This window comes from Macaca thibetana, chromosome 5, assembly GCF_024542745.1.
Source record: "Macaca thibetana thibetana isolate TM-01 chromosome 5, ASM2454274v1, whole genome shotgun sequence".
Lineage (NCBI taxonomy): Eukaryota > Metazoa > Chordata > Mammalia > Primates > Cercopithecidae > Macaca > Macaca thibetana.
Window position 1 is genome coordinate 39,398,573 of NC_065582.1, and position 27,123 is coordinate 39,425,695.

General features: G+C 35.9%; 3 protein-coding genes across 9 annotated transcripts in view; 1 reads left to right on the plus strand and 2 right to left on the minus strand.

Moving 5' to 3' along the window:
• Positions 1-27,123, minus strand: part of RPS3A (ribosomal protein S3A) — a 1,130,248-nt gene that overhangs the window by 685,920 nt on the left and 417,205 nt on the right. The window lies entirely within an intron of this gene.
• LRBA (LPS responsive beige-like anchor protein) overlaps positions 1-27,123 on the plus strand; it is a 758,453-nt gene that overhangs the window by 606,322 nt on the left and 125,008 nt on the right. For all 5 annotated transcript variants that reach the window (XM_050791167.1, XM_050791166.1, XM_050791168.1 and 2 more), the window contains one exon: positions 4-156. In XM_050791167.1, coding sequence (XP_050647124.1) covers positions 4-156 — 153 coding nt within the window. The remainder of the gene's footprint in view (positions 1-3; positions 157-27,123) is intronic.
• MAB21L2 (mab-21 like 2) overlaps positions 1-27,123 on the minus strand; it is a 501,930-nt gene that overhangs the window by 162,446 nt on the left and 312,361 nt on the right. The window lies entirely within an intron of this gene.

The window sequence follows — 27,123 nt, forward strand, 5'->3', positions numbered from 1 at the left end:
TAGGAGTTGATCCCTGAATTTTATTATCTCCCTGAGATGTTTGTCAACTTCAATAATTATAATCTTGGAGTGATGGATGATGGGACAGTAGTGTCTGATGTTGAACTTCCTCCTTGGGCCAAAACCTCAGAAGAATTTGTTCACATAAACAGATTGGTAAGATAGTAATCATCTACTCTGTCTGTCATGAGCTTTTGCTCAAAGCATCTTTCATGTGTTGGTGTATAATCATTAACCCTTGCTCTTCTGGGCAAAGCTGTAGGTGATAGGACTAACTGAAAGTGACATAATAGCTCAAGAATCCTTGTATGTACTTTATGAAATGTTATTGAATTGATATATAAAATAATAGTTTATTTTATGCAGAATTTAAGTTACATTCATATATACATGATAATTCAAAATAAGCGAAAATTAAAAGTGAAATTGGAATTATAAGTTTTTCCAAATTTGAGCTTCTTCTTCCAAGAAAGGAACATAATTTTGTGTTCCAGGTTAGAAGGCCATTGCACATTTTCGTAAAAGAAACAAGATTTTCAAATTACGTCCTGTATCTATCGTTTGAAGGAAATCTTCATGTAATATTGAGAATATGAAAACGTTGAAACTTAAAAGCACGTTAAATTTGTGCTTACAAACAACTCTTTAGTGGACTCTTTAGTGTCCTTCATATCTGGGTTCAGTATTCTTTTTGAGACATTAATATGACTTTTTTTTTTTTTTTTGCCTTTTAAGTTTCACAGAAGTTTGGAATCTGGGAGCTTTATTCTTAGTATTTAAAAATAGAATCTTGGCCCGGTGCGGTGGCTCACACCTGTAATCCCAGCACTTTGGGAGGCCGAGGCGGGTGGATTACCTGAGGTCAGGAGTTCGAGACCAGCCTGCCCAACATGGTGAAACCCTGTCTCTATTAAAAATACAAAAATTAGCCGGGCATGGTGGCGGGTGCCTGTAATCCCAGCTACTTGGGAGGCTGAGACAGGAGAATTGCTTGAACCTGGGAGGCAGAGGTTGCAGTGAGCCAAGATCACCCCATTGTACTCCAGCCTGGGCGACACAGTGAAACTCCGTCTCAAAATTTAAAAAAAAAAAAAAATTAAAAAAATAAAAGTAGAAAGTTTACCGTACTCTACGTTAAAAGTGAAATCTCAGTTGCATTGTGTTTTTACTTCACACATAAAAAAGGAAAATTGGCCGGGCGCGGTGGCTCAAGCCTGTGATCCCAGCACTTTGGGAGGCCGAGACGGGCGGATCATGAGGTCAGGAGATGGAGACCATCCTGGCTAACATGGTGAAACCCCGTCTCTACTAAAAAAAATACAAAAAACTAGACGGGCGAGGTGGCGGGTGCCTGTAGTCCCAGCTACTCGGGAGGCTGAGGCAGGAGAATGGCATAAACCCGGGAGGCGGAGCTTGCAGTGAGCTGAGATCTGGCCACTGCACTCCAGCCTGGGCGACAGAGCGAGACTCCGTCTCAAAAAAAAAAAAGGAAAATTGTTGCATTTTTTTTCATGTGGCATTCCTTTCTTTTCATACCAACAATTAATCCTGTCTTCCAGATCCTATTACAGTCTCATTATTATTGAAATTTTGCATTCTATATACACTGGAAACGATGCAGGGAAGTGGAAAGAATATGTAAGCTTTGGAATCTGACCAGATTTCCCAATCCTTTATCAATCACATTGCTGATTGTGGGATCTTAGCAGTTTAACCTTTCCGAGCCTTGGTTTCTTCATTTGTAGTTTTGAAATTATGAGTAAACAATTGTAATTATGTATGTAAAATGCCTAGAATATTGTCTGGCTTATAGTAGGCACTCAGAAAATAGTAAACAATATTACTGTATCACAGTCTTATGGAACATGTTGCATTTTACTTTTACCCCAAGAATTTTTAAAGATTCTCACAAAGTTTCTGTGATTAAAGTGAGAGATGAAGACTAAGCTTGCTCTGAAAGATACTGGAGGAAATGTCAAACCTTTAAATGCGGCAGGTGTCTAGGGTCGTATGTGTTTTTTTTTCTCCAGGGACACACAGAAGTGAATAGAAGGTACATTCATACTACAACTTTTTTCTTTCAGTGATTTTTCTTTTAAAACAGATTCATTGAGGTACAATCTATATATCATAAAATTCAACTTTTAAAGTATGCAATTCAAGGAGTTTAGTAAATGTATACAGTTGTGTAACCGCCACTGTAATCCAGCTTTGGAACACTCACATGAGTACAAAAAGTTTCCTTGGGCCTCTTTATAGCCGCTGCTTCCACTGCTGGCTCCAGGCAACCACTGATTCTGTCTTTATAGTTTTGCTTTTCTAGAAATTTAATATTAATGGAATCATACAATATGTAGTCTTTTCATGCCTGTCTTCTTTCAGATAGCATGATGTTTTTTGAGATTCATCCATGTTGTGCATATATCAGTAGTTAATTTCTTTGTGTTGCTGCATAGTATTCCATTTTATAGATGTATCACATTTTACAGTGTCTTTGCTAGTTAATGAACTTTTTTTTCCAGTTTGGGCTATTATAAATATTTATATGTAAGTCTTAGTGTGGACATCTGTTTTCATTTCTCTTGGGTTGATTTCTAGGAATTCCTGGATCACGTAATAAAAATATTTACCATTTTGTATTCCCACAATGTATGAAGTTTCAGTTTTTCCATATCCTTACCAAGACTTGGTATTGTCAGTCTTATTTATTTTAGCCATTCTAGTAGGTAGGTCATTGTTATTTTAATTCACATTACCCTAGTGATGAAAATGTTAACCATCTTTTCACAGACTTATTTGCTACTCATATATACATATGTTCTTTGGCAAAGTATCTATTGAAATATTTTGCCTATTTTATTTTATTTTATTGTTTATATTTTTTTATTTTATTTTTATTATTTTCCTATTTTAAAATTGGGTTGTCTTTTTATTATTGAATTGTAAGAGATCTTTGTGTATTCTCCATAAAAGTCATTTATCCAACATATATTTTGAAAATATTTTTAACTAGCCATTTTTTATTTTTTAGTGGTGCCTTTTGAATCACTGTTTAAAAAATGTTTTAACTAAATATTAGATATGAAATATTTATACAATATATAAAAGGTACAAAATATCCTCATTATTGGTGAATATACTTTTAAGAAAAAAAAATCATGTTCTGATCTTTTTTTATTGACACACTTTTTCTCAAATATGACTTGAAATTTTAAGTCTGAAGGCAACCAGTTTTCTGTTAATCATTACCATAGTTAGTATTATTAATAATATAAAGAAGTTTGTTAGTATGTTTACTTCACTTTAAAGGAGCTCTAAAAGGCAGAAAGATTTGAATAAGTTATGTATTAAGTTTTTCACCAATATTTTGACAATTAAAAAATTTAATTATATAAGTTAAGGCAAGCCACTCTCCTGACAGTACCTCCCATCTCTACCCTTCTACTGCCTTCACCCCAGAAGAGCCAGGCCTATTTGGGACAGGTTTACAAGGGCACTAAGAAAAGAAGATTGTGGTTTACCAAATTGCTTTACAACTAGATTTGGATTTTGGCTACCCATGCTCTAAACTGTAAAGTTATATACCAAATAATATTTTGCAGCATTAACTGTGCATTTGTTATAACATTATTATTAAGTTTACTTAATATTTTTCCCAGTGGTTCCTACTGCTTGAGTTTTATAGATGTCTTCATTGTTTAGACTCTGAATTAGCTTACATTCCTAAACAGAACTGTATATAAATTCTCTGCAATTCAAATGCAAACATAGTGTAGAGTTGAGTATATATCTGGTCATTTTAATTCATAATTAGGAAAGATACTTGATTTGACGTATATGTGCCTTTATGAAAGACTTTAATACCACATTCATTCATTCAAAAATATTTATTTTACACCTCTGATGAACAAAGTTTCCTTACAGTATAGTCTATATTGATTCATTTTGTAATTTTAACTTTCTACAAGTGACTAAATTGTTAGTATGGTATCTTATGTATTGGTTAGCATATTGTCACATAAGGGTTTCATCCCCCTCCTCTTTTTGGTTTACCACTTCAAGTCCACAGATTTTATGCAATGATTGCAGCTCATGAAATGCATACTACTTTGATCTGTGACCTTTTTGTGGTGCTAATCGGGTTCCTGATATCATTATACCTTACTCATTAATCATATTTCCTGCAGCCCGTCAGGCAGCCAGACAGCACAATCCTTGTTTTCAGCCCTCTGTTGGCAGGTTTCTGCTTTTCCAGATTATTACAGACGATACTTCGGCTTCTCATAGCCAGAGCCATATCAAGCTGTGTGTTACAATTAAAGTCAGATGGTCCTCAGGTTGAACAGGGATATAGTGTTGCAGCTGTCCCTCTTCCTGGAACAAGCCAGCACCAAGAACAGATGATCTATGGGACGGTGAATAATAACAGATTGTACAATACTCGGTTGGTAGCAGGGGATCAGAGAATTAATTAACTGACATACTCATGTTAAGATACCCAGCATGTCTTTTTTAAGTATTTGGTTGTTAATTCAAGAGGATAGGATATTTTTAGGAGCATGATTTTGGTAGTGAACCAGTAATGCTACATTCTCTGTTTATATTAGAGGACCGTAACTACTGTCTTACCCAACGACTTTTATCCTCAGAGTTTTCTGTAAGTAATGAAGATCTAAATGTAGGATTGGAACATTGGCTAAGTGGATGGGCTTATGAACACAGGATACTATCCTACATATTTTAAAAGGAAAATTCACCTAAATTTCATTAGTTTTTCAAAGAAGTAAATTATATTTTGTTCTGAACAGTTGGAATCAGGGTAAAACCAAAGCAGTCTTAATTATGTCCCTGAGATTGGTCCCTGTTATCTACTATTACCTGAACTAGGAAAATAATTTATTTCAGATACTGCATCAGAAATATAAATGAGAAACAGCCTTTCATACTTTCAAATAATAGAAAAATTTATGAGTTCAGAATGCCCATCATCTGTCTCTTATGATATAATGTCAATGTTTGGACCTATATATTATACTGCCTCTTATAACCTTCAAGTTTCATGTTGAATAAGAGACAACGAAAACCATACTCTGGGCAAAGTTACTAAAAATTGGCCTTTACAGGTAGAGCATTTTGTTTTAGCCACAAGATATATAATATACATAACTGATTCAGATTATAATAGTTAATTCATTTAACATGTATTTATTGAGTGCTTGCTTATGGACCAGCACTGGTAGATTCAATGAATAAGAGATGATATCCCTATTCTTTTGGAGATTACCTTCTCTTTGATAACTTGTTGAAATAGAAGGCTTCTCAAGGCCTGGAGGTGGTATGAATCTAGCAAAGGAAGCGTTCTCTTGTTGAATTGTCCTAAGGTTACCAGTTAAAATCACATTTACTTTTTTGTATGTTCTATAGCTTTTGTCTCCTCTACTGTTTCGTAATGGTGACACAAATAGTACTCGCTTAACAAGGTAAAGAAAAATAAAATGAGTATATTATCTGCTTTCCATTATCATTAGAGAGTATGTGGACAAATTAAAAGAGATGTTGTCCTTTCATTGTATTGCCTGACAGGAAAAAACAAGGTTGATGAAGAACTAAAATCGAAACTGGTTTCTATCATTGCTAATATTTAAATCTATTCAACATAAACCTTTATAGATCTTATACCTCTGAATGAATCAGGTCAATCTTGTATAACTTTTTTCTCTGAATGGAAAATTTACACTTCTCAAGATGACAGCATAGAGACAGAATCTCATGCCCCCCACTGAACAAGAGTGAGGAAATGACATTTAAAAACTTTTCTTAGGACCACTGACCAGACAACATTTAAAAAAAAAAAATTGAAAATTGAAATGACAGAAGCTAACATGATTTTTTCAATTTTTGTTTGTTTGTTTCCTTTTCATTTTCGATATTGATAATGATATGGCCAAGAATGTAAACAGCCATGGTGGCTGCAGTTGGGAATAATTATTCTTAGCTGAGGGTATCTCCCTCTCATGTCTTCATCCCCTTTACTCCCAGTGCAGTGGTTGGATTTAAATCCCCTGGGAATGTAGGGAGATAGGTATGAGGAGTCTAAAATTACTATTATTTGGTTTGCTTTTAGCCATGATGTGTAATTTACTGTGAAATTTTTAGTTAACAAAGGACACCTAAATGAAAGGAAAAAAAAAGATTTACCATATTGATTGTTAATTCTCCCCAAATTTATTTATAAAGTCAGTATAAAAATATAAAATCCAATCAATAGGTTTACTTTGTTTTGGTGGAAGATGATAAACTGATTTTAAAGAGCAAAGGACCATTATGGCCAAAATCCTCTCAGAGAACAAGAGCAGATTTCAGAGGGACTTGCTTTACTAGATATCAAAAATTATTATAAAGCTATAGTAATTAGGGAAGGAGAAGTAGTACACGAAAAGTGAACGGAGAACCCAGAAATAGACCAGGATATATAAAGAAACCTCATCCATTATAGAGCTGGTATTGCAGATCTGTGGGGAAAGGAAGGACTTATCTTTTATTTCTTTTTTATTATTATTATTATACTTTAAGTTCTAGGGTACATATGCACAATGTGCAGGTTTGTTACATATGTATACATGTGCCATGTTGGTGTGCTGCACCCATTAACTCGTCATTTACATTAGGTATATCTCCTAATGCTATCCCTCCCTCCCCTCTTTTCAATTTTGGATTCTGAGATAAATAGTTATTTTATTAGTTTCCTAGGGCTTCCATAACAAAGTACTGTAATCTGGGTGGAAACAACAGAAATCTATTGTCTCACAGGTTTGGAGGCCAGAGGTCTGAAATCAAGGTTTAGCAGGGTTGGTTTCTCCTAAATGCTGTAAGGGAAGGACCTGTTCTAGCCTTCTGATTGGCTTATATATGGCTATCTTCTCCTTGTGTCTCTTCACATCATCCTCCCTCTGTGAATGTCTGTCTGTCCAAATTTTCCCTTTTAATAAGAGCGCCATTCATATTAGATTAAGGACTCACCCTACTCCAGTATGACCTATCCTAAATAAAAACTTCTGTAATGACCCAATTTTCAAATAAGGCCACCTTCTGAGGTGCTGTTAGGTTGAGACTGTAACATAAAAATTTGGGGGGAGCGGCCACAATTCAACCTATAGCAGATATATGGGGGAAAAAATTTAATTGGAACCTCATTTTATTCCACAAACAAAATGAAAGTATATTAAAGCTTTACATATAAAGGTTAAACTATAAACTTTAACAGGATAATACAGGAGAATTTCGATGTAATATTGGAATAGGGAAAGATTTTCAAACAAGAAACAAAAAAGTGAAATATGATGTATTACATAAATTGATGGTTGGTTGTTAAACCAACCTTGCATTCACGAATATATTACACTTAGATGTTTTAAGTTCTTTTGATATGTCCTGGATTTTTGTTTTGTTAGTATTTTCTTGAGGAATTACTACTTCTGAGGATTTTTGAATCTATATTTATGAGGAATATTAGTTTGTAGTTTTCTTGTGATATCCTCATCTGACTTTATTATCAGGGTAATACTAGTCTCGTAGAATGAGACATGGCAGTGTTCCTTCTTCCTCTATATTTTTGAAAGACTGTGAAGGCTACGTATTATTTCTTCATTAAATGTTTGGTGGAATTCACCACTGACGCTATTTATGCATGGCCTTTTCTCTGTGAGAAGATTTTAAATTACCAAATCAGTTTTTTTTACTTTTTACAGGTCTATCGAGATTTTTTAATTTTTTCTTGAATCTATGTCAGTAATTTCTTTCCTTCTTGGAATTTGTCCATTTAATCTAAGTTGTCTAATTTTATTTTTATAAAGTTGTTCATAGTATGACTTATCATTTTAATTTCTCTAAGGTTAGTAATGAGGTTACCTCACTTATACTGATTTTTGGTAATTGGTATTATCTTTTTTTCTGGTTCAGTCTTGCTAAAAAGGTTTGTCAATTTTGTTGTCTTTTCAAAGAGCCAACTTTTTGTTTCACTGGTTTCCTCTATGGTGTCTCTTTCGTTGAGTTTTTACTCTAATATTCATTCTTTCCTTTTGCTTGATTTGGGTTTAGTTTACTCTAACTAAATTATTAAATTGGAAAACTACTTTTTTTATTTGAGTTTTTCTCTTCCAATATCAGCTTTTCCAATTACAATTTTCTTTTTATGTGTGGTTTTTGTTGTGTCTCTTAAATTTTGATATTTTGTTTCCTTGTTTTCATTCAGCTTATGCAATTTTCTAATATTCCTGTGGTTTCTTTCTTGGCTTATGGATTGTTTAGAAGTGCATTGCTTGGTTTCCAAATATTTTCCAAAATTCCCTTCTGTATTTTCCAAATCTGTATTTTCCAAATTTTCTCCTGTATTTTCTATTTTTGATTTCATTGTGATTGGAGAGCATACTGTGTATGATTTCAGTTGCTTAAAATGTACTGAGACTTGTTTTCAACCTAGCATGGGAGAATTCTTCACGTTCTCTTTAGAAGAATGGGTATTCTGCTATTGTTGAGTGTTCTGTGGATGTCAGTTGATTAACTTGGTTTTTTGTGTTTAACTATTCTATACCTCTGCTGACTTTCTGTTTAGTTGTTTTTTTGTTTGTTTTTTTTGTTTTTGTTTGTTTGTTTTTGTTTTGCTGGTGGGATATTGAAGTCTCCAAATGCTGTTTTCAATTCTATCAGTTTTTGCTTCATGTATATTTTGGCTCTGTTGTTAAATGGATATGTTAGCTTCCTATAGCTGCTGTAGCAAATTACTGTAAACACTTGGTGGCTTAAGCAGCAGAAATTTATTCTTTCACAGTTCTAGAGTTCAGAAATCTGAAATCAGTATCACATTCCCTCCAGAGGATGTCTGCCTGTGTCTTCACATTGCCTTCTCTTCTGTCTGTAGCCAAATTTCTCCCTATCTCCATTTTCTAAAGATACATGTGATTGCATTTAGGGTCCTCCCTCATAATCAGAATAATCTTCCCATCTTAAAATCCTCAATTTAGGCCAAGTGCCGTGGCTCATGCCTGTAATCCCAGCACTTTGAGAGGCCAAGGCAGGTGGATCACCTGAGGTCAGGAGGTCAAGAGCAACCTGGCCAACATGGCAAAACCCCATCTCTACTAAAAATACAAAATATTAGCTAGGCATGCAGGCGTGTGCCTGTAGTTCCAGCTACTCGGGAGGCTGAGGCAGGAGGATCACTTGAACCTGGGAGGTGGAGGTTGCAGTGAGCTGCAATTATGCCACTGCACTCCAGCCTGGGCAACAGAGTGAGACTCTGTCTCAAAAAAAAAAAAAAAAAAAAAAAAAAAAAAAAAAAAAATTCCTCAATTTAATGACATTGCAAAGAACCTTTTCCCATATGATGTAGCATTTTACAGATTCCAGGGACCTGATACCTTCCTGGGGGTGAGGGGTACATTTTTCAGCCTATCACAGTGCATATATGTTTATAATTGTTACGTCTTGCTGATAAATTAACCAACTTTTTAGTCATAAATTGTCTCTGTTTTTAGTAAGTTTTGAGTCTGTTTTGCCTGATACTGTTAAAGCCACTTTAGTTCTCTTATGGTAACTGTTGGCATGGTATACCTTTTTCCATCATTTTATTTTCAACCTATGTTTTTGGATTTTGGACACTTTCAAAATGTCTTTTGTAGATAGCATATAGTTGGATGATGTTACATTTCTAGACTGACAATCTCTGCCATTTGAAGTGTTTATTCACATTTAATGTTATTATTGATAGCATAATAATAGCATAATCCAGAAAGCATCCAATAGCATAATCTAGAAATAGATCAGCACATGTAAAGAAACCTCATCTATTATAGAGTTCTATAATAGTTGGATTCATGTCTACCATTTCGTTAGTTATTTTCTTTAGTCTTGGGTCTTTTTTGTTTTTCTGTTCCTCCTTTGTCATCTTTTTTATATTAAATACTATTTCTAGTCTACTATTTTCATTGAATTTTTTACTATGTATTTGTTTTAGTTATTTTCTTAGTCATATTTATAGAGACTACAATATAAATTTTATTTTTTGAGACAGAATCTCACTCTGTCACCCAGACTAGAGTGTAGTGGTACAATCACGGCTCACTGCAGCCTCAACCTCCTGGGCTCAAGTGATCCTCTCACTACAGCCTCCTGAGTAGCTGGGAGTACAAGTGTGTGCCACTACGCCCAGCTAAGTTTTTTATTTTTCATAGAGATGAAGTCTCACTATGTTGCCCAAGCTAGTCTTGAACTCCTGACCTCAAGCAATCCTCCAGTCTTGGCCTCTGAAAATGCTGGGATCATAGGCATGAGCCACTGTGCCCAGTCTGCATTTTAAATTATCACAATTTACTTCAGCTTAATACCAACTTAATTCCAGTAAAATATAGCGGCTTTGCTCTGACTCAACTCCATTCCTTACCCCTAATTTGTGCTATTATTTGTATATATATTACATTTATATATAAGCCTACTATGTAGTGTTATAAATGTTGTATTATATGATCTTTTATCTCCTAAAGAAGTTAAGAGGAGAAAAAATACCTATTAATTTTATTCACTACTTTACCTTAATAGAAACATTTCAAAATGACATCAGAAGAGTGCATCAGGAACTCAGCATCATCTAGGAATGGAATTAAAAATCTTCATACATTAAAAGTTCTATAGAATTGAGGTTTACACTTTCAAATACCAGTGGTTTTCACCATTTCCCTAGAAAAAAAAATCTTTTTATGAAATGGATTACACATTTCTTTGCCTCTTAAATGGAGAATTCTTTCTGAACTTAAATAGCCTTTTCTGGAATACTAACAGTTGAATATTCCAGACATTTTCCATGATGCCTTGAAGTTACTGAGATGCATAGAGCTTTTTGTTCCTCACTTAAAACAATGCACATTCCTTTGCTTTCTTTTAGCTTTTCTGTCAGCATTCAAAGTTCTCTTCTCTTCTATATCAGATGTCACTTCAGTGTCAGGGTTTCCATCTTGTTGTGATTGATTATGTTATTTAATGCATATATGGCTGGTTTAAAAGCTTGAGGAATGACCCATTGCCTCCCGCCGTTAAGGTTCATGAGCTTCGTGCTTGTATTCCTCTTGGCCTTCAGTTGCTTTGAGTTTCTCTGTGTTCTAGATTTTCTGAACACCTGAATTCTGTACTTTGGATAAATGAGAGTAAATTGCATTTTGTTTAGTGACATGTTATTGTGCTAGATACAAACCACATAAAATAAAATGATATTATTTATAATATATGCTACATCCATGGTAGAAAAATATTTAAATTCTCTGTTTATTCTGGGGTAAGTAACTTCTATGATTTTCTACCACATCATTAGTATTTCATTAAAGTATATTAATGATTTTTAAATTTTGGAAAGAATAGTAGAAAATTCTTCCCCATGGGTATCTCATCTATATAATTGAAAAGGATTGTCTAATAGTTGTTACTCTTCCCTATAGACTTCAGCCTCAGTGATATAGCTGAACGTGTAGAGCAAAATGCCAGATTTCTCCCTCTTCCTGATACAGGAACCTGTAATAGGCTTCTAGCTTGAGTTACTCCACATGCTTTTCTTACTCACCATAGTGCCTGCCACATGCTTTTCTCGTCATTGCAGTATGAGCCTACCCTACCCCTTTTTTAGCCAAATGATACCCTAAAGCGTGCAACGTTACCCTTGTTATCACTATGCCCTCAAAAAGCAAAATAATCTAAAAACCTACAAACACTCTTCTCAGAACTCTCATCTTCTTTGAAACATTTCAGAAACACCCCTATATATTCTTTCCCAACTATTACTTGAGATGGTATTGTGCTGATCTAATTCATTTTAGAGCAGTTTTTCAATTATTTCTCTTTATTGATTATTTATTAAACATTTCTTCATGTGAGATTCAGTAATGTCCATAATTAAATTGCAAAGACCCATGCCAGGCCCTTTGGAGTTCAGAATCTTCTATGGTGTAAGCAACTGCATGAATTTGGCACAGTGGCGGCTCGTGATATCGATAGTAATTATACCTTATAAGTATTTGACACTTTGTTCAAAATGCTTCTGGTTTGGCTGTGGTTTTTTTGTTTTTGTTTTTTTGTTTTTTGTTTTTTGTTTTGAGACAGAGTCTCACTCTGTCACCCATGCTGGAGTGCAGTGGCACAATCTCAGCTCACTGCCACATCTGCCTTCCAGGTTCAAGCAATTCACCTACCTTAGCCTCCCAAGTAGCTGGGACTACAGGCATTCACCACCACACCTGGCTAATTTTTTGTATTTTTAGTAGAGACCGGGTTTCACCATGTTGGTCAGGCTGGTCTCAAACTCCTTAAACTCCTGACCTCAAAGGATCTGCCCGCTTCAGCCTCCCAAAGTGCTGGGATTACAGGTGTGAGCCACTGTGCCCAGACAGGTGTATATTTTGTAATCTACTTCTTAATTTCATAATTTCTTTCTTTAAGGTCTTGAAATACCTTGATGCACTGACTTCGGGAAAAAGAAGTAAACAAAACCTCATTTTTGGTAACTCAGTGCTTGTCCAAGCTTACTAGAGGTTTGAAGTTAAAAATAAAGGGGGAAGGAGAAGAGGAAGAAGAAGAAGAAAGAGATACTTTTTATAATAAAAAATTTAAAAGATGGCTAGAAAGCCCAGTATTTAATTTTTTATTTTTAATCTTTGTGTAAATTATCATGGTAGTGTACTGCCAGTTACAGCTGGTAGTCCTCGTTTCTGCCAGGGGCTAATGATAATGACTAGAGAAGTGAGGCTAATGGGCTTGCAATATGAAATTCACAAGAAGAAACTGAATTCATAGAGGAATGCTTGCTCACCAAGTTCGCCTTGCCACCACCATTGCTTTCAGTAGTGCTCTGATTACAGGCAACTTCTGCCCAGTGGTGCTGTGCAGGAGCTGCCTATAACCCCCTCCCCTGCCTGTGTTTCTGGCACTGGGCCATGGCACCTGCAGTGGCAGTCTATCTGAAAAGCAGCGGCTCTGCTGTGGATTTCGTTCTGCCTCTGGATGCTTTCATGCAACTCTGCACAGGGTTACCCGACAAATGACTGCTTACTGTGGTATTTATGTCTGTTTGATTTGCCGGTAACTGGTGTATCTCAAACAAAAATTTTTTAGCAAAGATTTCTATATATACTAGCAAATTTCCTTGATTATGTTAACCAGAGTGACCTTCCCACCCACCCCCAAAAAAAAGAAAAAGGAAGAAGAGGATTGCCACATGCTTATCCAGAACAGCTTATTATTTTATGGTCCGGTTGATTCCTTTCTATGTTTTTAATGATAATTCTATATTTTAGAATTTTTATTTATATGTAGATGGATAATTCTATATTTTAGAATTATTAGAAAATAGAGAAACTTTAGGATAAGTATCAAAGTATTGCAATGCTAGGAAACAATGAATAGTTGTATGAGTATTATATAAATTTAAAAAGGCCATTTTTTTCTCTCCACTAACAGTTATTCTTCTAAATAAATTTTAAGCTACTTTCTAAAGAAAAAGATATTCTGATTCTTATTTTTAAGGGAAGGCAAATTTAGTTTATATTATTTTTATTGTATTAAATGCCATGATTATAGTACCTGGTTTTTATTTTGAGAAATTTATATCTCAAACTTTTCTGAGGCACTTAGAATTTCTATAGCTTAAATCAGTTTCTGAGTTTTTGTTTCTTTTCTTCCCCCCTTATTTCTTTCTTAATCAGTTATTCATTCACTTTATCATTTCACTTTTTTTGTTCATATACTTATACCATACTAAAAATAAAATATTTTGTTTGTAGCAATACGCTTAGGTGTTGTTTTTAAAATAAGTTTTTTGTTTTTTTTTTTTTTTTTGCTCTACAGCCATACCACCCTGAATGTGCCTGATCTCATCTAAAATCAGTTCTTTTTTTGTATTTTATTTCCAAATAATTTCAAACTTACAAAAACTTGCAAAAAAAATAGCACACAGAATTCTTACACACTTTTCTCAGGTTCACTATTGTTAACCTTTTTCCCTCCTTCTTTTTTATGCGAGTTTTCTCTCTCCCTCCCTTCCTCCTCTCTCTTCTCTTTTTTCACCCTCTCTGTAGTATATGCATATATACTCACACACCCACATAATTATACATACACACAATATTTTTACTGAATCCCTTAAGGGTAAGTTACATACTTCATGGTCTTTTACCTCTAAATATTTCAGTGTGTATCTCCTAAGAATAGGGATATTTTCTTATGTAACTACAGCACAGTTATCCATTTTATAAACTTATGTGGATAAAATACTTTTGTCTAATTTACTCTCCATATATATCACTTTTGTTAGTGATATATATCATGTAGTATTTATAGCATTTTCACACTGCAATATGGGATCCAGTCTAGGGTAAGTTATTGCTTTTAGTTGCCATGTAAATTCTTAGAAGTTACTTTTCCTGTAACCCTACTTGTATTAGTTTCCTAGGGCTGCCATAACAAAGTATAGTGAGTCCTCACTTAACATCACAGAAAAGTTCTTAGAAACTGGGACTTTAAGGGAAATAATTACAATAGGTTCTGAGATAATGTCATTTAGTTATGATGTTATGAGAAAAACATTGCTTTCATTATATGTCATTTTGCTTAAAGTCACAGTTTCCAAGAACCTGTTGACAATGTTAAGTGAATAATTACTGTCCCACAAACTGCGTGGCTTAAACAACATACATTTCTTGTCTGACAGTACCGGAAGCTGTAAGTCTGAGATCATGGTGTCAGCAGGGCCATTCTCCCACTGAAGGCGGTAGAGAAGGATCTGTTCCAGGCCTCTCTCCGAGCTTCTGATAGGTCCTTGAATTGCAGCAGTGTAACCCCGGTCTTCACAAGGTGTTCTCCCTGTGTGTGTGTCTGTCTCTGTGTCCACATTTTCCCCTTTTTATAAAGACACCAGTCATATTGGATTAGGGACCACCCAGATGACTTCATTTTAAACTGTTTACCTCTGTAAATAACCTATCTCCAAAGTAAGGTCTCATTTAGAGGTACTGGAGGTTAGGACTCCAACTTATGGAGTTGTGTTGGAGGGGACACAGCTCAACCCATAACACTCACTCAACTACTTGTTCTGCTTTTTTGAAAGAAAACTTTTTTTTTTTTTTAAAGACAGCATCTCACTGTCACCCTGGCTGGAATGCAGTGGCTCATCATAGCCTACTACAGCCTCAAACTCCTGGACTCAAGTGAGCTTCTCGAGTAGCTAGGACTATAGGCATATGCCACACCATGTCTAGCTAATTTTATTTTTTGTAAAGATGGTGTCTAATGTTGCCCAGGCTGATCTCAAAACTCCTGGCTTCAAGCCATCCTCCCTCAGCCTCCCAAAGTGCTGGGATTACAGGCATGAGCCACCGCACTTGGCCTCAAAATGTTATTTGAAATAAGTCTTTTTATGATATCCTCTTGTTTTCATTTTTATTAAGCTGTATTATAGTTACTCCATTATGCTCTACACCGGAGAATAATATATAATGGATTCTGACTCAAATTTGTTTTAAAAGTAAAATGGCATAATTTTTGATCCAGGTTTTTTTTTTGAAGAAATATAATCTGCATCTCAGCAGCAGATCACTTGTTCATGTTTCTGGATCCTTCCAAAACATTCTAGTTGGTGCCATAGGAAACCACATAAAATAACTATTTCTCTTTAAACTATATGAAGATAGTTATAAACTGGATACTCCCTAAATTGGAGGCTCTCACAAATACTGCTTAAAATTCTTCAGTGGTTACTTATAGCCTTCGCAGCTTTATAACATGACTTGGAAGGTTCTTCACAATTTACCTGCTTACTTCCCCAACTTCATCTCTTGAAAACTATAGTCCAGTAACACTGAACAAGTTACACTTCTCTAAAATGGCTGTGTTCTCTCAGATCTTATAAGCTGATTCCTTTGCCTACAAAAATTTCACATTCCTCACCCTTGGGAAGCCTTTATTGATTAATGGATTGATTGATGGAGTCTCACTTCATCACCCTGGCTGGAGTGCAGTGTGGTATGATCTCCGCTCACTATAACTTCCGCCTCCTGGGTTCAAGTGATTCTCATGCCTCAGCTTCCCGAGTAGCTGGAATTACAGGCGCCACACTACCACACTCAGCTACTAATTTTTGTATTTTTAGTAGAGATGGGGTTTCACCATGTTGGCCAGGCTCGTATCGAGCTCTTGACCTCAAGTTCTGTAATCCCACCCACAGTGCTGGGATTACATGTGTAAGCCACCACGCCCATCCGGGAAGCCTTTAATTATACCTCTATCCACTCTTCAACATTCCCTCACCACCAACCACACCAACAGAGTCCGCCTGAGATGTTTCTCCTGTGCTCTCTTTTAAGTAGACATACTCATACTCAACTGCTAGCATTTTAGTGGTGGCTCACATCTCATTTTCACCATGAGATGTTGAGCCACTTGAGGACCTCTCTTATTCTTTGTTTTCCCAGCTGTACACAATATCTAGTCTATATGGAGTCTCATGGTTATGTTTGCTGAAAGAATGAAAAATGGATGAGTCTTCAAAAAGTATCAGAAGAGAACCAAAATGCTTTATGACAACAGCAGAGCTTAAGCGTCTTGAGAACCAACTTTGCCCAAGAATATTGATTAGTAGTTTCTGCCGTGGTCACAGGAAAGGAAAATTTTGCATTTTGTGTCTCTGTGTCATACCTGAATAAGAGTCTATTGGTGCAAAAGATCATATCCAATAGTGATATTCATAAAATAAGTGACACAAAATAGTCCATGCAGGATGGGCACAATATTTCAGTAAAATACAGGTAGTTAAGTAAAGGTAATTTCTAGTTTAGTACATAACTGAGACAGAAAATAAGTAAGTAGCAATTTCAAGGTATGTTAGTAAAAAAGATAAAGAATTTACCAAATTAAATTACAAGAATTCTGCAACCATATTTTCTTTGCAATTTAATTTTCTGTATTTTAATTTCTCGGGATATATTTATATTTGGCAGTGTAGGATAGAATTTTCAAAAATGGTATTGAAAAGGGTTGGACATGGCAGCTCACACCTGTAAATCCCAGCACTTTGGGAGGCTAAAGCAGATGATTTCTTGAGCCCAGGGGTTCGAGACCAGCCTGAACAACACAGCAAGACTCTGTCTCTACAAAAAACAAAAAACTTATCTAGGCGAGGTAGCATATGCCCATAGTTCCATCTACATGGGAGGCTGATGTGGGAGGATCACTTGAGCCCAGTAAGTAGAGGCTGCAGTGAGCTGTGATGGTACCACTACACTCCAGCCTCTGTGACAGAGCAAGACCCTGTCTCAAAAAAAGAAAGAAAGAAAGAAAGAAAATTGGATATCAAGTCTAAAACAATTAGGTGTAAGATATCCACCTTCATGAATGCCTCTGAATTAATAGTTTCCTCTATTACTTAAGAAATATACTAATTGTTCAGAAGTACAAAAGAATTTTCCTATAAATCATGTTTTATACCAATTGCAATAGTTATTTTTCAATAAAAGTAAAATAATTGTTCTATATAGCATACTAGAAACATTGAGAGCAAAAGTAAGGACCACTTTTTGTCCAGCAGCATTTACTTTTTCATTTTTATGAGCTCATCAAATCTACCTTTGTCAATTGGCTTATTTTCTTCTCAGCTCCACAGTATTTTTCTTTGAAAGTGTTTTACTGCATTTCCCTTCGGTTAGTCTTATTGATTGTATAGTAAATTTGTGATTGTTTTTTCTAAGTAAAATCTTTCATACATTGTACTTTGTTAGTCCCATGCTTATTTAGATCTGTTCCATTCACCATCTCACATATTTTTGTTCCACCAAAGGAATGTCTGTGGAGAAAATCTCTTGTCAGGATCTCATGTTCCCTTATTTTCTTCTTTCTGCTTCTTTTTCTGTACTAGGGAAGATACTAAAATATATATTTTATGATTTTTGTAGTGCTCATTGTATAACATATTTTCAATAGTCAAAATTTATATTTTGCTTTGTTTAATGGGATTTTGTTCATTAAACTTCAGATTTTTAGAAAGATAATAATAGCTGTCATGCATTGACATGAAAATATGCACGAGACATTGTCATAAGCCATTTATGGATTAACTCATCTAGGTGTCACAATAAGTTTATGAGGTAAGTGCTATTATTACTCTCAACCTATAGATTAGAAACTTGAGGCATAGAGAGTTTAGGTAACTTGTGATGGTCACAGCAACTATAAATTGGGATTCCAGTGCAAGAAACCTGTGTTGTTATACTCTACATTATACTTCCTATGATAAAATTATACCACTGCATATATTTTGATAAGTTTTAGTTGTACAAATGAGACCATACCTATTTTAAGAATACATTCTTAAGCCTGGCATTGTGACTCATAGCTATAATCCCAGTGCTTTGGGAGGCCACGGGAGGAGGATTGCTTGATCTCGGGAGTTTGAAACTAGCTTGGGCAACATAGTAAGACCCCATCACTATAAAAAATAAAAATGTTAGCTGGGCATGGTGTCATGTGCCTGCAGTCCCAGCTACTTGGGAGCCTGAGGCAGAAGGACGCTTGAGCCTGGGAGGTTGAGGCTGCAGCGAACCCTGATTGTGTCACTGCACTTCAGACTGGGCAACAGAGCAAGACCCTGTCTTCAAAAAAGAAAAAAGTGAATACATTTTTATATCGTACATTATATGAAAATATGCACTTAATGAGAAGAAAATTACTTTCATTTTTCACTTTTCATCAGAAAAAATAGGAAAATTTATTTTATTTTAGAATTCGAAAAAAAGGAAAAATTTAGAATATAAAAACGTAGTATATAAAATGTGTTTATGTGTATGATATCTCAATGTAATAAAATTATTACAAGGACATGCACCTATACCAATGTCTTAAAACTTCAGTGTTTTTTTGCTTTTCTCTTTCCATTGCTTTTCAAATGTTTTTAGTGATTATTATTTTTAATAATGGAAATAAATAGTAAATTGTGTTTCGAAAGTGGTAACAAGTGGCAAATAAAGTTTTGTAGTTATATTAAGATTTCCCAGAGACTCAGAGCCAATAACATCTATATACGTTTATGTGTGTGTGTTTGTATAATAAAAGAAATCTGTGCGACAGCCATATAGAAAATTCATTGTCCTAATAATTTCCTATTTTTTCTAGACTATAAGTTTATTCATTTCATATGGCGCTTGTCAAATGTCAGTACCTGGGAAAGGTTTATGAGCAAACATTTTTCATCAATCTCTAATTAGAAATAAACCAACACTGTTCATATTCTACTACTAGTTGATTCTCTAGAGTGATTGAAAAGAATTTTCCCTCAATAGCTTTTCCCTGTAGACCACTATTATAGTTAATTTTATATCCAACTTGAGTGGGCTGAGGGATGCCCAGATAGGTGGTAAACATTATTTCTGGGTGTGTGTGTGTGTGTGTGTGTGATGAGGAGATTTATTATGGGAATTGGCATGTGTGATTATGGAGGCTGAGAAGCACCACAGTATGCCATATTCAAGCTAGAGACCCAGAGGCTGGTGGTACAATTCAGCCCAAGTGGGAAGGCTTAAGAACCAGGGGAACTAATTGTGTAACTCCCAGTCTGATGCCAAAGGCCTGAATTCCCAGGACTAGGGCACTGGTGTAAGTCCCTGAGTCTGAAGACTCACAGATCAGGAGCTCTAATGTCTAAGGGCAAGAGAAGATGGGTGGCTCATCTCAAGGAGTGGGTGGAGGGAATTCATCCTTCTGCTTTTTTATTCTGTCCTGGCCCTCAGTGGATTGGATGATACCTGCCTATGTTAGTGAAAGTGGATCTTCTTTGTTCAGTGTGCTGATTCAGATGCAAACCTCTTCTGGAAACACCCTCACAGACATTCCCAGAAATAATGTTTTACCAGCTATCTGGGCATCTCGCAGCCCACTCAAGTTGACACAAAATTAATCATCATAATAGTCTTACAGGGGAAAGATGCTGAGGGAAATTTTTTTTTCAATTCTAGAGAATCAGTTACCAGTAGAATACCATAGATGGTACTGAAAGATTGTTAGTTTATTTACTAAATAGCGATTGATTAAAACTGTTCGCTCAAACCTTTCCCAGCCACTGACATTTGACAAGTGCCATATGAAATGAATAAGCTTAGAGTATAGGCAAAGATTAAGATAATGGAATTTTCTGTATGGCCGTTGCGTGGGTTTCTTGGGAAAGAATAGCCAGGGATGAGGCTTGGGAGGTAAGTTGAGGTCACATTTATGAAGAGGCATTTATACCTTGCTGAGGAGTTGGTACTTTCTCTTACAGACAGCCAGGAACTGCTAAAAAGACATGGGAATGATATAATTGTATTTAATTTATCCATTAGGAAGATGGCAGTGTGAGTATCAGACTCAAACTAGGAAAGAATGGAGACAGGAAAATCAGTTAGGAGGCCATAACAGTTAAAGGGAATTAAGCAGGAGATGATGACCTCAGTTAAAACAATGACAGAAAGGACAGAGAAGACGTTCTAGATTCTAGAGACATATCAGAGTCATAATGAACATAAGGGGAAGAAGTTGAAGATAATCTTGAGATTTTTAACTAAGGTTACTGCATGAATTGTCATACTAACAATTGAAATAGGTATTACGGAAAGAGGAAGAGTGAAATTCTTCGAGGAAGATAAATTCAGTTTTAGACATGTTACAGTAAGCATATTAATATGGAATTTAAATATATTAAGGTAAGAAATAATAGGATAGATGATAATTCTACTATGTACACTTAAATACTGTTTTTTATCTTCTTTAGTAATAGATAATATTAGCATAAAATTGATTGAAGTAATTAGAACATCTTTTCCTAACTCTTCTGCTCATTTTCACCACACTAGCCTTTCTTATCTCTTATATGAACTATGGTAATCCTTCTAGTTTCCCTATCACTTTTTTACACATTTGATACACTGCTGATAAATTTATCTTGCAAACAGGCAGTACAATTGTGTTATGCTCCTGCATTTAAGCCATGACTACAAGCATATAATAGTGTTTATTCAGGTACTCACTGGTCTTGGGTGCGATTCTTCCCTAAGGACCACCCGCTCCCCACCAATCTCACCATGACACCTCTGCTACATGTAGATTAAGCTTATAGTATATTATCACAAAACTATTCTGTATTCAACATTCTATTTTCAAATAACTCTTATACCGAGTGAAATCTGTTCCATGTAACTTCTACCCATTGATCCTCATTCTAGCTCTAAGGCTCAAAGCAAATGAAATCTCACGGTAGTCCTGCTATGTATAGACAATAGCCATGCCTGCTAGGTTTTCTTTTTTCCTATGACATCACATTTGTACTTTATACTTCTCTCTTAACCCTTTACTCTGCCATTTATTTTACTTTCTACCTATTAGCTTTATCCTCCTGTGCTGCCTCCTCTGTTACTTGTAAATAGTGGCTTAAACTTAGTAAATTTTCAGTGAATATTCATTGATAGACCTACAACTCTAATTTAAGTACCATAATTAACATATCTAATTAATTTGATCACATATTTTACACTTTTCATATCAATTGCCTCTGTAATTTTATAAAATTTTATGACATATGCATGATAACGTCTGAATGAATATGCATTCATACTCAGAATATTTGGAGATTAATCCCAGAGCTTCAGTATTAGCTAACTTTTGACCATGGCTATGTTACTTAACCTCTCTTGGCTGTAAATAGGTAATAGATATTCAATACAGGCAGTAGGTTTTAAGCATGACAGATTTAGAATAGGAATAATATTGAATGATCACAAGGCCTCTAAGGCAAAGAAATTGTTATGTAAAGAAGATTAAATCTTCTCTGCTGTGGTAACATAAAATAATGATTGGTAACGGTTTTGATGTGGAAATGCATTGAGTAGAGAAAAGTAATAGGTGAGTCCTATTGCTGCATTTCTTACAAGGGCATCTGAAGTTATTTATTACTCTTGTGAAAATATGTTTGACCTACTCTTTATGTAAAAGTATCTACAATTATAAAGTCAACATTAATAATCTAGCACTGGTGGATAGAATCTGCATTTCAACTCAATAGAAATTAGTGGTTATAGACAATTTGAGATCAATGATACCATAAAGAAACAAACTATGGACCGAGGGCAGTGGCTCATGCCCATAATCCCAACACTTTGGGATGCCAAGGTGGGAGGATGACTTCAGGCCAGGAGGTCAAGACCTGCCTGGGCAACATCCCAAGACCCCATCTCTACAAAAAATTTAAAAAATTAGCCAAGTGTGGTGATGCACACCTTTAGTCCCAGCTACTAGAGAGGCTGAGGTGGAAGGATCGCTTCAGCCCAGGAGTCTGAGGCTACAGTGAGCTAGGATCACACTACTACACTATAGCATGGCAACAGAGGGAGACCCTGTCTCTAGTAAAAGGAGGGAGGGAGAGAGGAAGGAAAGAATCAAGGAGGGAGGGAGGGAAAGGGAGGGAAGAGGTGAGAAAAAGGAGGGAAAGAATGAAAGAAAAAAATTATGAATGCAGAGTCTGGAATTGTAGAGGTGGTGGGGAGAAAGTTTATTACAATGCCTGACTTACAAGTCGAGAAAAGCATTTAAAAAAAAAAAAGATTTTAGCATGTATCTTCCATTGCTTCTGAAAGTCCAGTGTTTCATTCAGCAAATATGTATTGGGGCCTAATGTTTGCCAAACGAACTTAATTCTGGGAAAATACAAAGATGAATATATATAATCTCTACCCTGTAGGTATTTACCATCTAATAATGGAAATAATCACTCCAGAATGTCATTAATCAGAGCATGGATAGCAGAGCAACTAAATTTCATTCAGAGAATGAAGATACTTAAAAGACAGTTGAGCTGGGTATTGAAGGATTAGTTTGCCATCTCCTATGGATGGAATCATATTCTCCTTTTTTTTTTTTTTTTTTTTTTAAACTTTAAGTTCTGGGATACATGTGCAGAACATGCAGGTTTGTTGCATAGGTATACATGTGCCATGGTGGTTGGCTGCACCTTTTAACCCATCATTTAGGTATTTTAGTCCCTGCATGCATTAGGTTTTTGTCCTAATGCTCTCCCTCCTCTTTCCCCCCACCCGCCAACAGGCCCTGGTATATAATGTTCCCCTGCCCCCATGTCCATGTGTTCTCATTGTTCAACTCCCAGTTGTCCCTGTTTGCAGATGACATAATTGTATATTTAGAAAACCCTATCATCTCAGCCCAAAAACTCCTTAAGCTGATAAGCAACTTCAGCAAATTCTCAGGATATAAAATTGAGGTGCAAAGATCACAAGCATTCCTATACACCAATAATAGACAAGCAGAGAGCCAAATAATGAGTGAAGTCCCATTCACAATTGCCCACAAAGAGAATAAAATACCTAGCAATCTCCCAAAATTTATATGTTGAAGCCCTACCAACAACGTGAGGATTTTTGGAGATGGAGCCTTTAAGAGATAAAGATAATTAGGTTTCGATGACATTGTGAGGGTAATGGAGCCTTCATGATGGAATTAGTGCTCTTATAAGAAGAGATAGCAAATACGCAGACACCCTACTCACTCTGCTCTCTCTTTCTCTCCCCCTCAACTCCCAAACCCCCCATGTGAAAGGAAATAGAAAGCACTGTCTACAGTCCAGTAAGAGGGCTCTTACTAGAAACTGGCTATGTTGGTACCTTTATCTCAGACTCTAAGAACTGTGAGGAAATAAAAATCCTGTTGTTTGTTACCCAGTTTATGATATTTGTTATAGCGGCCCAAACTGACTCAAAGATGAAGATCTGAGAAAGGAAGAAGAGAGCAAATGAAGGCATGTTGGATAAATGATGAACAGTTTCGTGTAGCTGGGGTGAATAATAAAGTGGTGAAGAATAAGACTAGAAAGGACATTTTGAAATTTAACTTATCGGCAATAGAAAGTTTCAGTAAGAAAATAGATGATTCAGTAAGAAAAAATTTTTAAAGTTGCTTTTTTCTTTTCTTTTTTCTTTCAAGGAGTAACAGAGTAGCAATCAGATTCTTATTTTAGGATTTTTATGTTACTCAGATGACAGTGGGTTGGAGGGGGAAGAAACTGAAGGAAAGGAAATCTGTTAGAAGGGTGTGAGCTGAAATAAATTCTGAGAGCCTAAACCAAAGAAATGGCACTCATGAAGAAGAAAAATATTTAGAAGGTAGAAAAGAGACCGTCTTTTCCAGCACCTAGCACATTACCTGGCATGTGGTATCACTTGAACAGTAATTACTGACCAATTATATCTTAGATAATTCTCTAGGATTTAATCTCTCACTGTACAGAAAATTCAGTGAAGTTGGGAACTATACACACAATATTTACTTACCTAGTTCCTATCACGTATATGACAGTGTCTGGCCTAAGTAGGAATCTAGTAACAGCTTGTTGAATCAAATATGTTCTCCAGTCATCTTTCTGTCTCACCCTAAGAAATACTTCTCACGTTTGAGTGTAATTGATCTCTTAGGGCTTCCATCTGATCTTACTTCCTTTTTAGACTATGCCTACATACCCTGTTTCTCCCAAAATAACTCTTTTTATAGCCAGTTTTAAGATGTACATCTTTCATACAGACCAAAAAGCAGTGGTCTGGATAAGTGAACATGGAAAGTTTCTCCCTCAAGTAAAAGTCTGAACTGGTAGGCAATCCAAGGAATTAGAGCAAATCGAATCCATGATGTCATCAGAGAACCCGGGTTCCTTCTGTCTTGTTCCGTCATCACTCAGCGTTTGCTATTCTTTTGCAGTCACCCCGTATATCCACATTTTAGCCCTTTGGAAAGAGGCGAGAGTAAGTAGAGGACACACAGTTGCTTTTTAAAAGAATGTGACTAGGAAGTTGGGCACATCATTTTTGTTCACATTCTCCTTTCTAAAATGCCATCACCTGGTAACTCCTAGCCACATGGGAATTTGGGAAGTGCAGTGTCAAGCTGGGCTTCTTAAAACTGCAAGGGAGGATGGGTCTGTTGCTAAAAGGAAGAAAGAAGAAGGAGATAAATAGACAATTGGAGACAATTAGTAGCTAATGCTGTAATAACAAATAAGGAAATTGATATTATTGAATATGTCAGGAGAAAATTTCTCATTTTAACTTGAGAGGTTCTAGTTGAACAATTTAGCCTTACTGCTGTCACCTTCTTTTATCAGAATTGTCTGTGTCATCCTTTGCTTTCCTCTCCTGGTATCACTCAAGAAGAATAAAGGTATGAGGGGGTAGAAGAAATGATTACTCAACGATAGAAAGAGAGGATAAGCTAAGAGAATGAATTTGAGGGAAAATTCCTTCCTTGAGGAATTTTTGGGGAAATTTTGGTAAATTTTGGGTAAAAATTCCTTGAGGAAAGAATTTTTGCCGATTTTCTGTGCCACTACCTATGGAATAAGAAATATGTGTGAAGGGAAGGAAAGATTCTAGAGTAAGACCAGCAAAAAACAGGTGAGAAAACTTTATTCACGGTTAGCAGTAGGGTCACTCTTAAAATGAGATTGCTCTAGACTTCTGGTGGTTATCAGACCATAGCAAAGGCAGGTCAGATGGCAGAGAATGTGATGTGGGGAGTGAGGCAGATGTTTCAGTAAGAAACATTTTCCGTTCTCAGAAAAGATAGCCAAAGTATTAAGTCCAGGGAAAGCACATTCTGTGGTTTGGATTTATCAAGAAAATGGATGGCTTAGGCAGGAAAAATGTATTCTCTGGTTGTGTACTTTTCAAGAAGGTAGACAGCTTAGGCCAAAGGCCTGTAACTCTTTTTCATGTAGAGTTGCAGAAACATCTCAACTGCTGGAGAAGCAAACTTCCTTTATTTAATCAGTGTGATAACCAAATAAATTGATCTTACAGTAATGATGTAAGCTAAAGTATTACATCATGAAGAATTACCTATTAGAATGCCATGTAATGGAACAGAACTCGGTGTGTTTCCAAGTGCTTAAAAAGATAAGAAGCACTTTTCTGAAGAAATATTGATGTTAGTTGCAGATACTCCATTCCTTCTCATTCACTGGCAAAAAAAAAAAAAAAAAAACCTGGACAAAAATGGAAGTCCAGATCTCTGTATTCACAATGGATTGTCACATTTGTTGCCAACAACGCTGACATTATGTACTGTAGGAATTTGTTGGTGAATCCATTCATTATTGATCTTACCACTAACATATTTAGGAAGATTGCTGTTGCCTAAGAGTGAGACTATTAGACATGTTCATGGTTAGTCTCTAGAGTTTTGATTCCTTTTTTTTTTTGAGACAGTCTTGCTCTGTCTCCCAGGCTAGAGTGCAGTGGCACAGTTCCGGCTCACTGCAACCTCAGCCTCCCGAAAAGTTGGGATTACAAGCATGTGCCACCACACCTGGCTAATTTTTGTATTTTTAGTAGAGACAGGGTTTCGCCATGTGTTGGCCAGGCTGGCCTCAAACAGTCCGCCCCCTCAACCTCCTGATTCCTCTCTTGATTCAGGTCGTAACAAAGCAAAACTCTGAACAGTATTAACCTAATCTCCTATGGAATATTTATTTATTTATTTGAGACTGAGTCTCACTCTGTTGTTCAGGCTGGAGTGCAGTGGTACGACCGTGGCTCACTGCATCTCCAACCTCCTGGGCTCAAGCAGTCCTCTCACCTCAGCCTCCTGAGCTGGGACTATAGGCACGTGCCACCACACCTGGCTACAGAAATATTTCTTAACTGGCATTTTCCTAGCCCTAAATTTACTGCCTTTATAAAAGTTAATAAGATAATCTTGTGTTGTAAGTGATCTTTTACAAAGATCCAAAATTGAAGATGTTCATTTTTCTTGATGTTTTCTTGTTATTCTTCTTGAACCATGAATGCTAATGGTTCTTAATTCAATAATTACAGTGTCACATACTTTTCTAGGCTCTAGAATGAACTTGTCTACTAATATTTCTATGGTGATGGAAACCTGCATGGTCCATTGTGGTACCCACTAGCCACATGTGGCTATTGAGCACTTGAAGCGTGAGTAATATTACTGAGGAACTGAATTTTTAGTTTTAATTAACTTAAATTTAAATTTAAATAGCTCCATTTGGCTAGT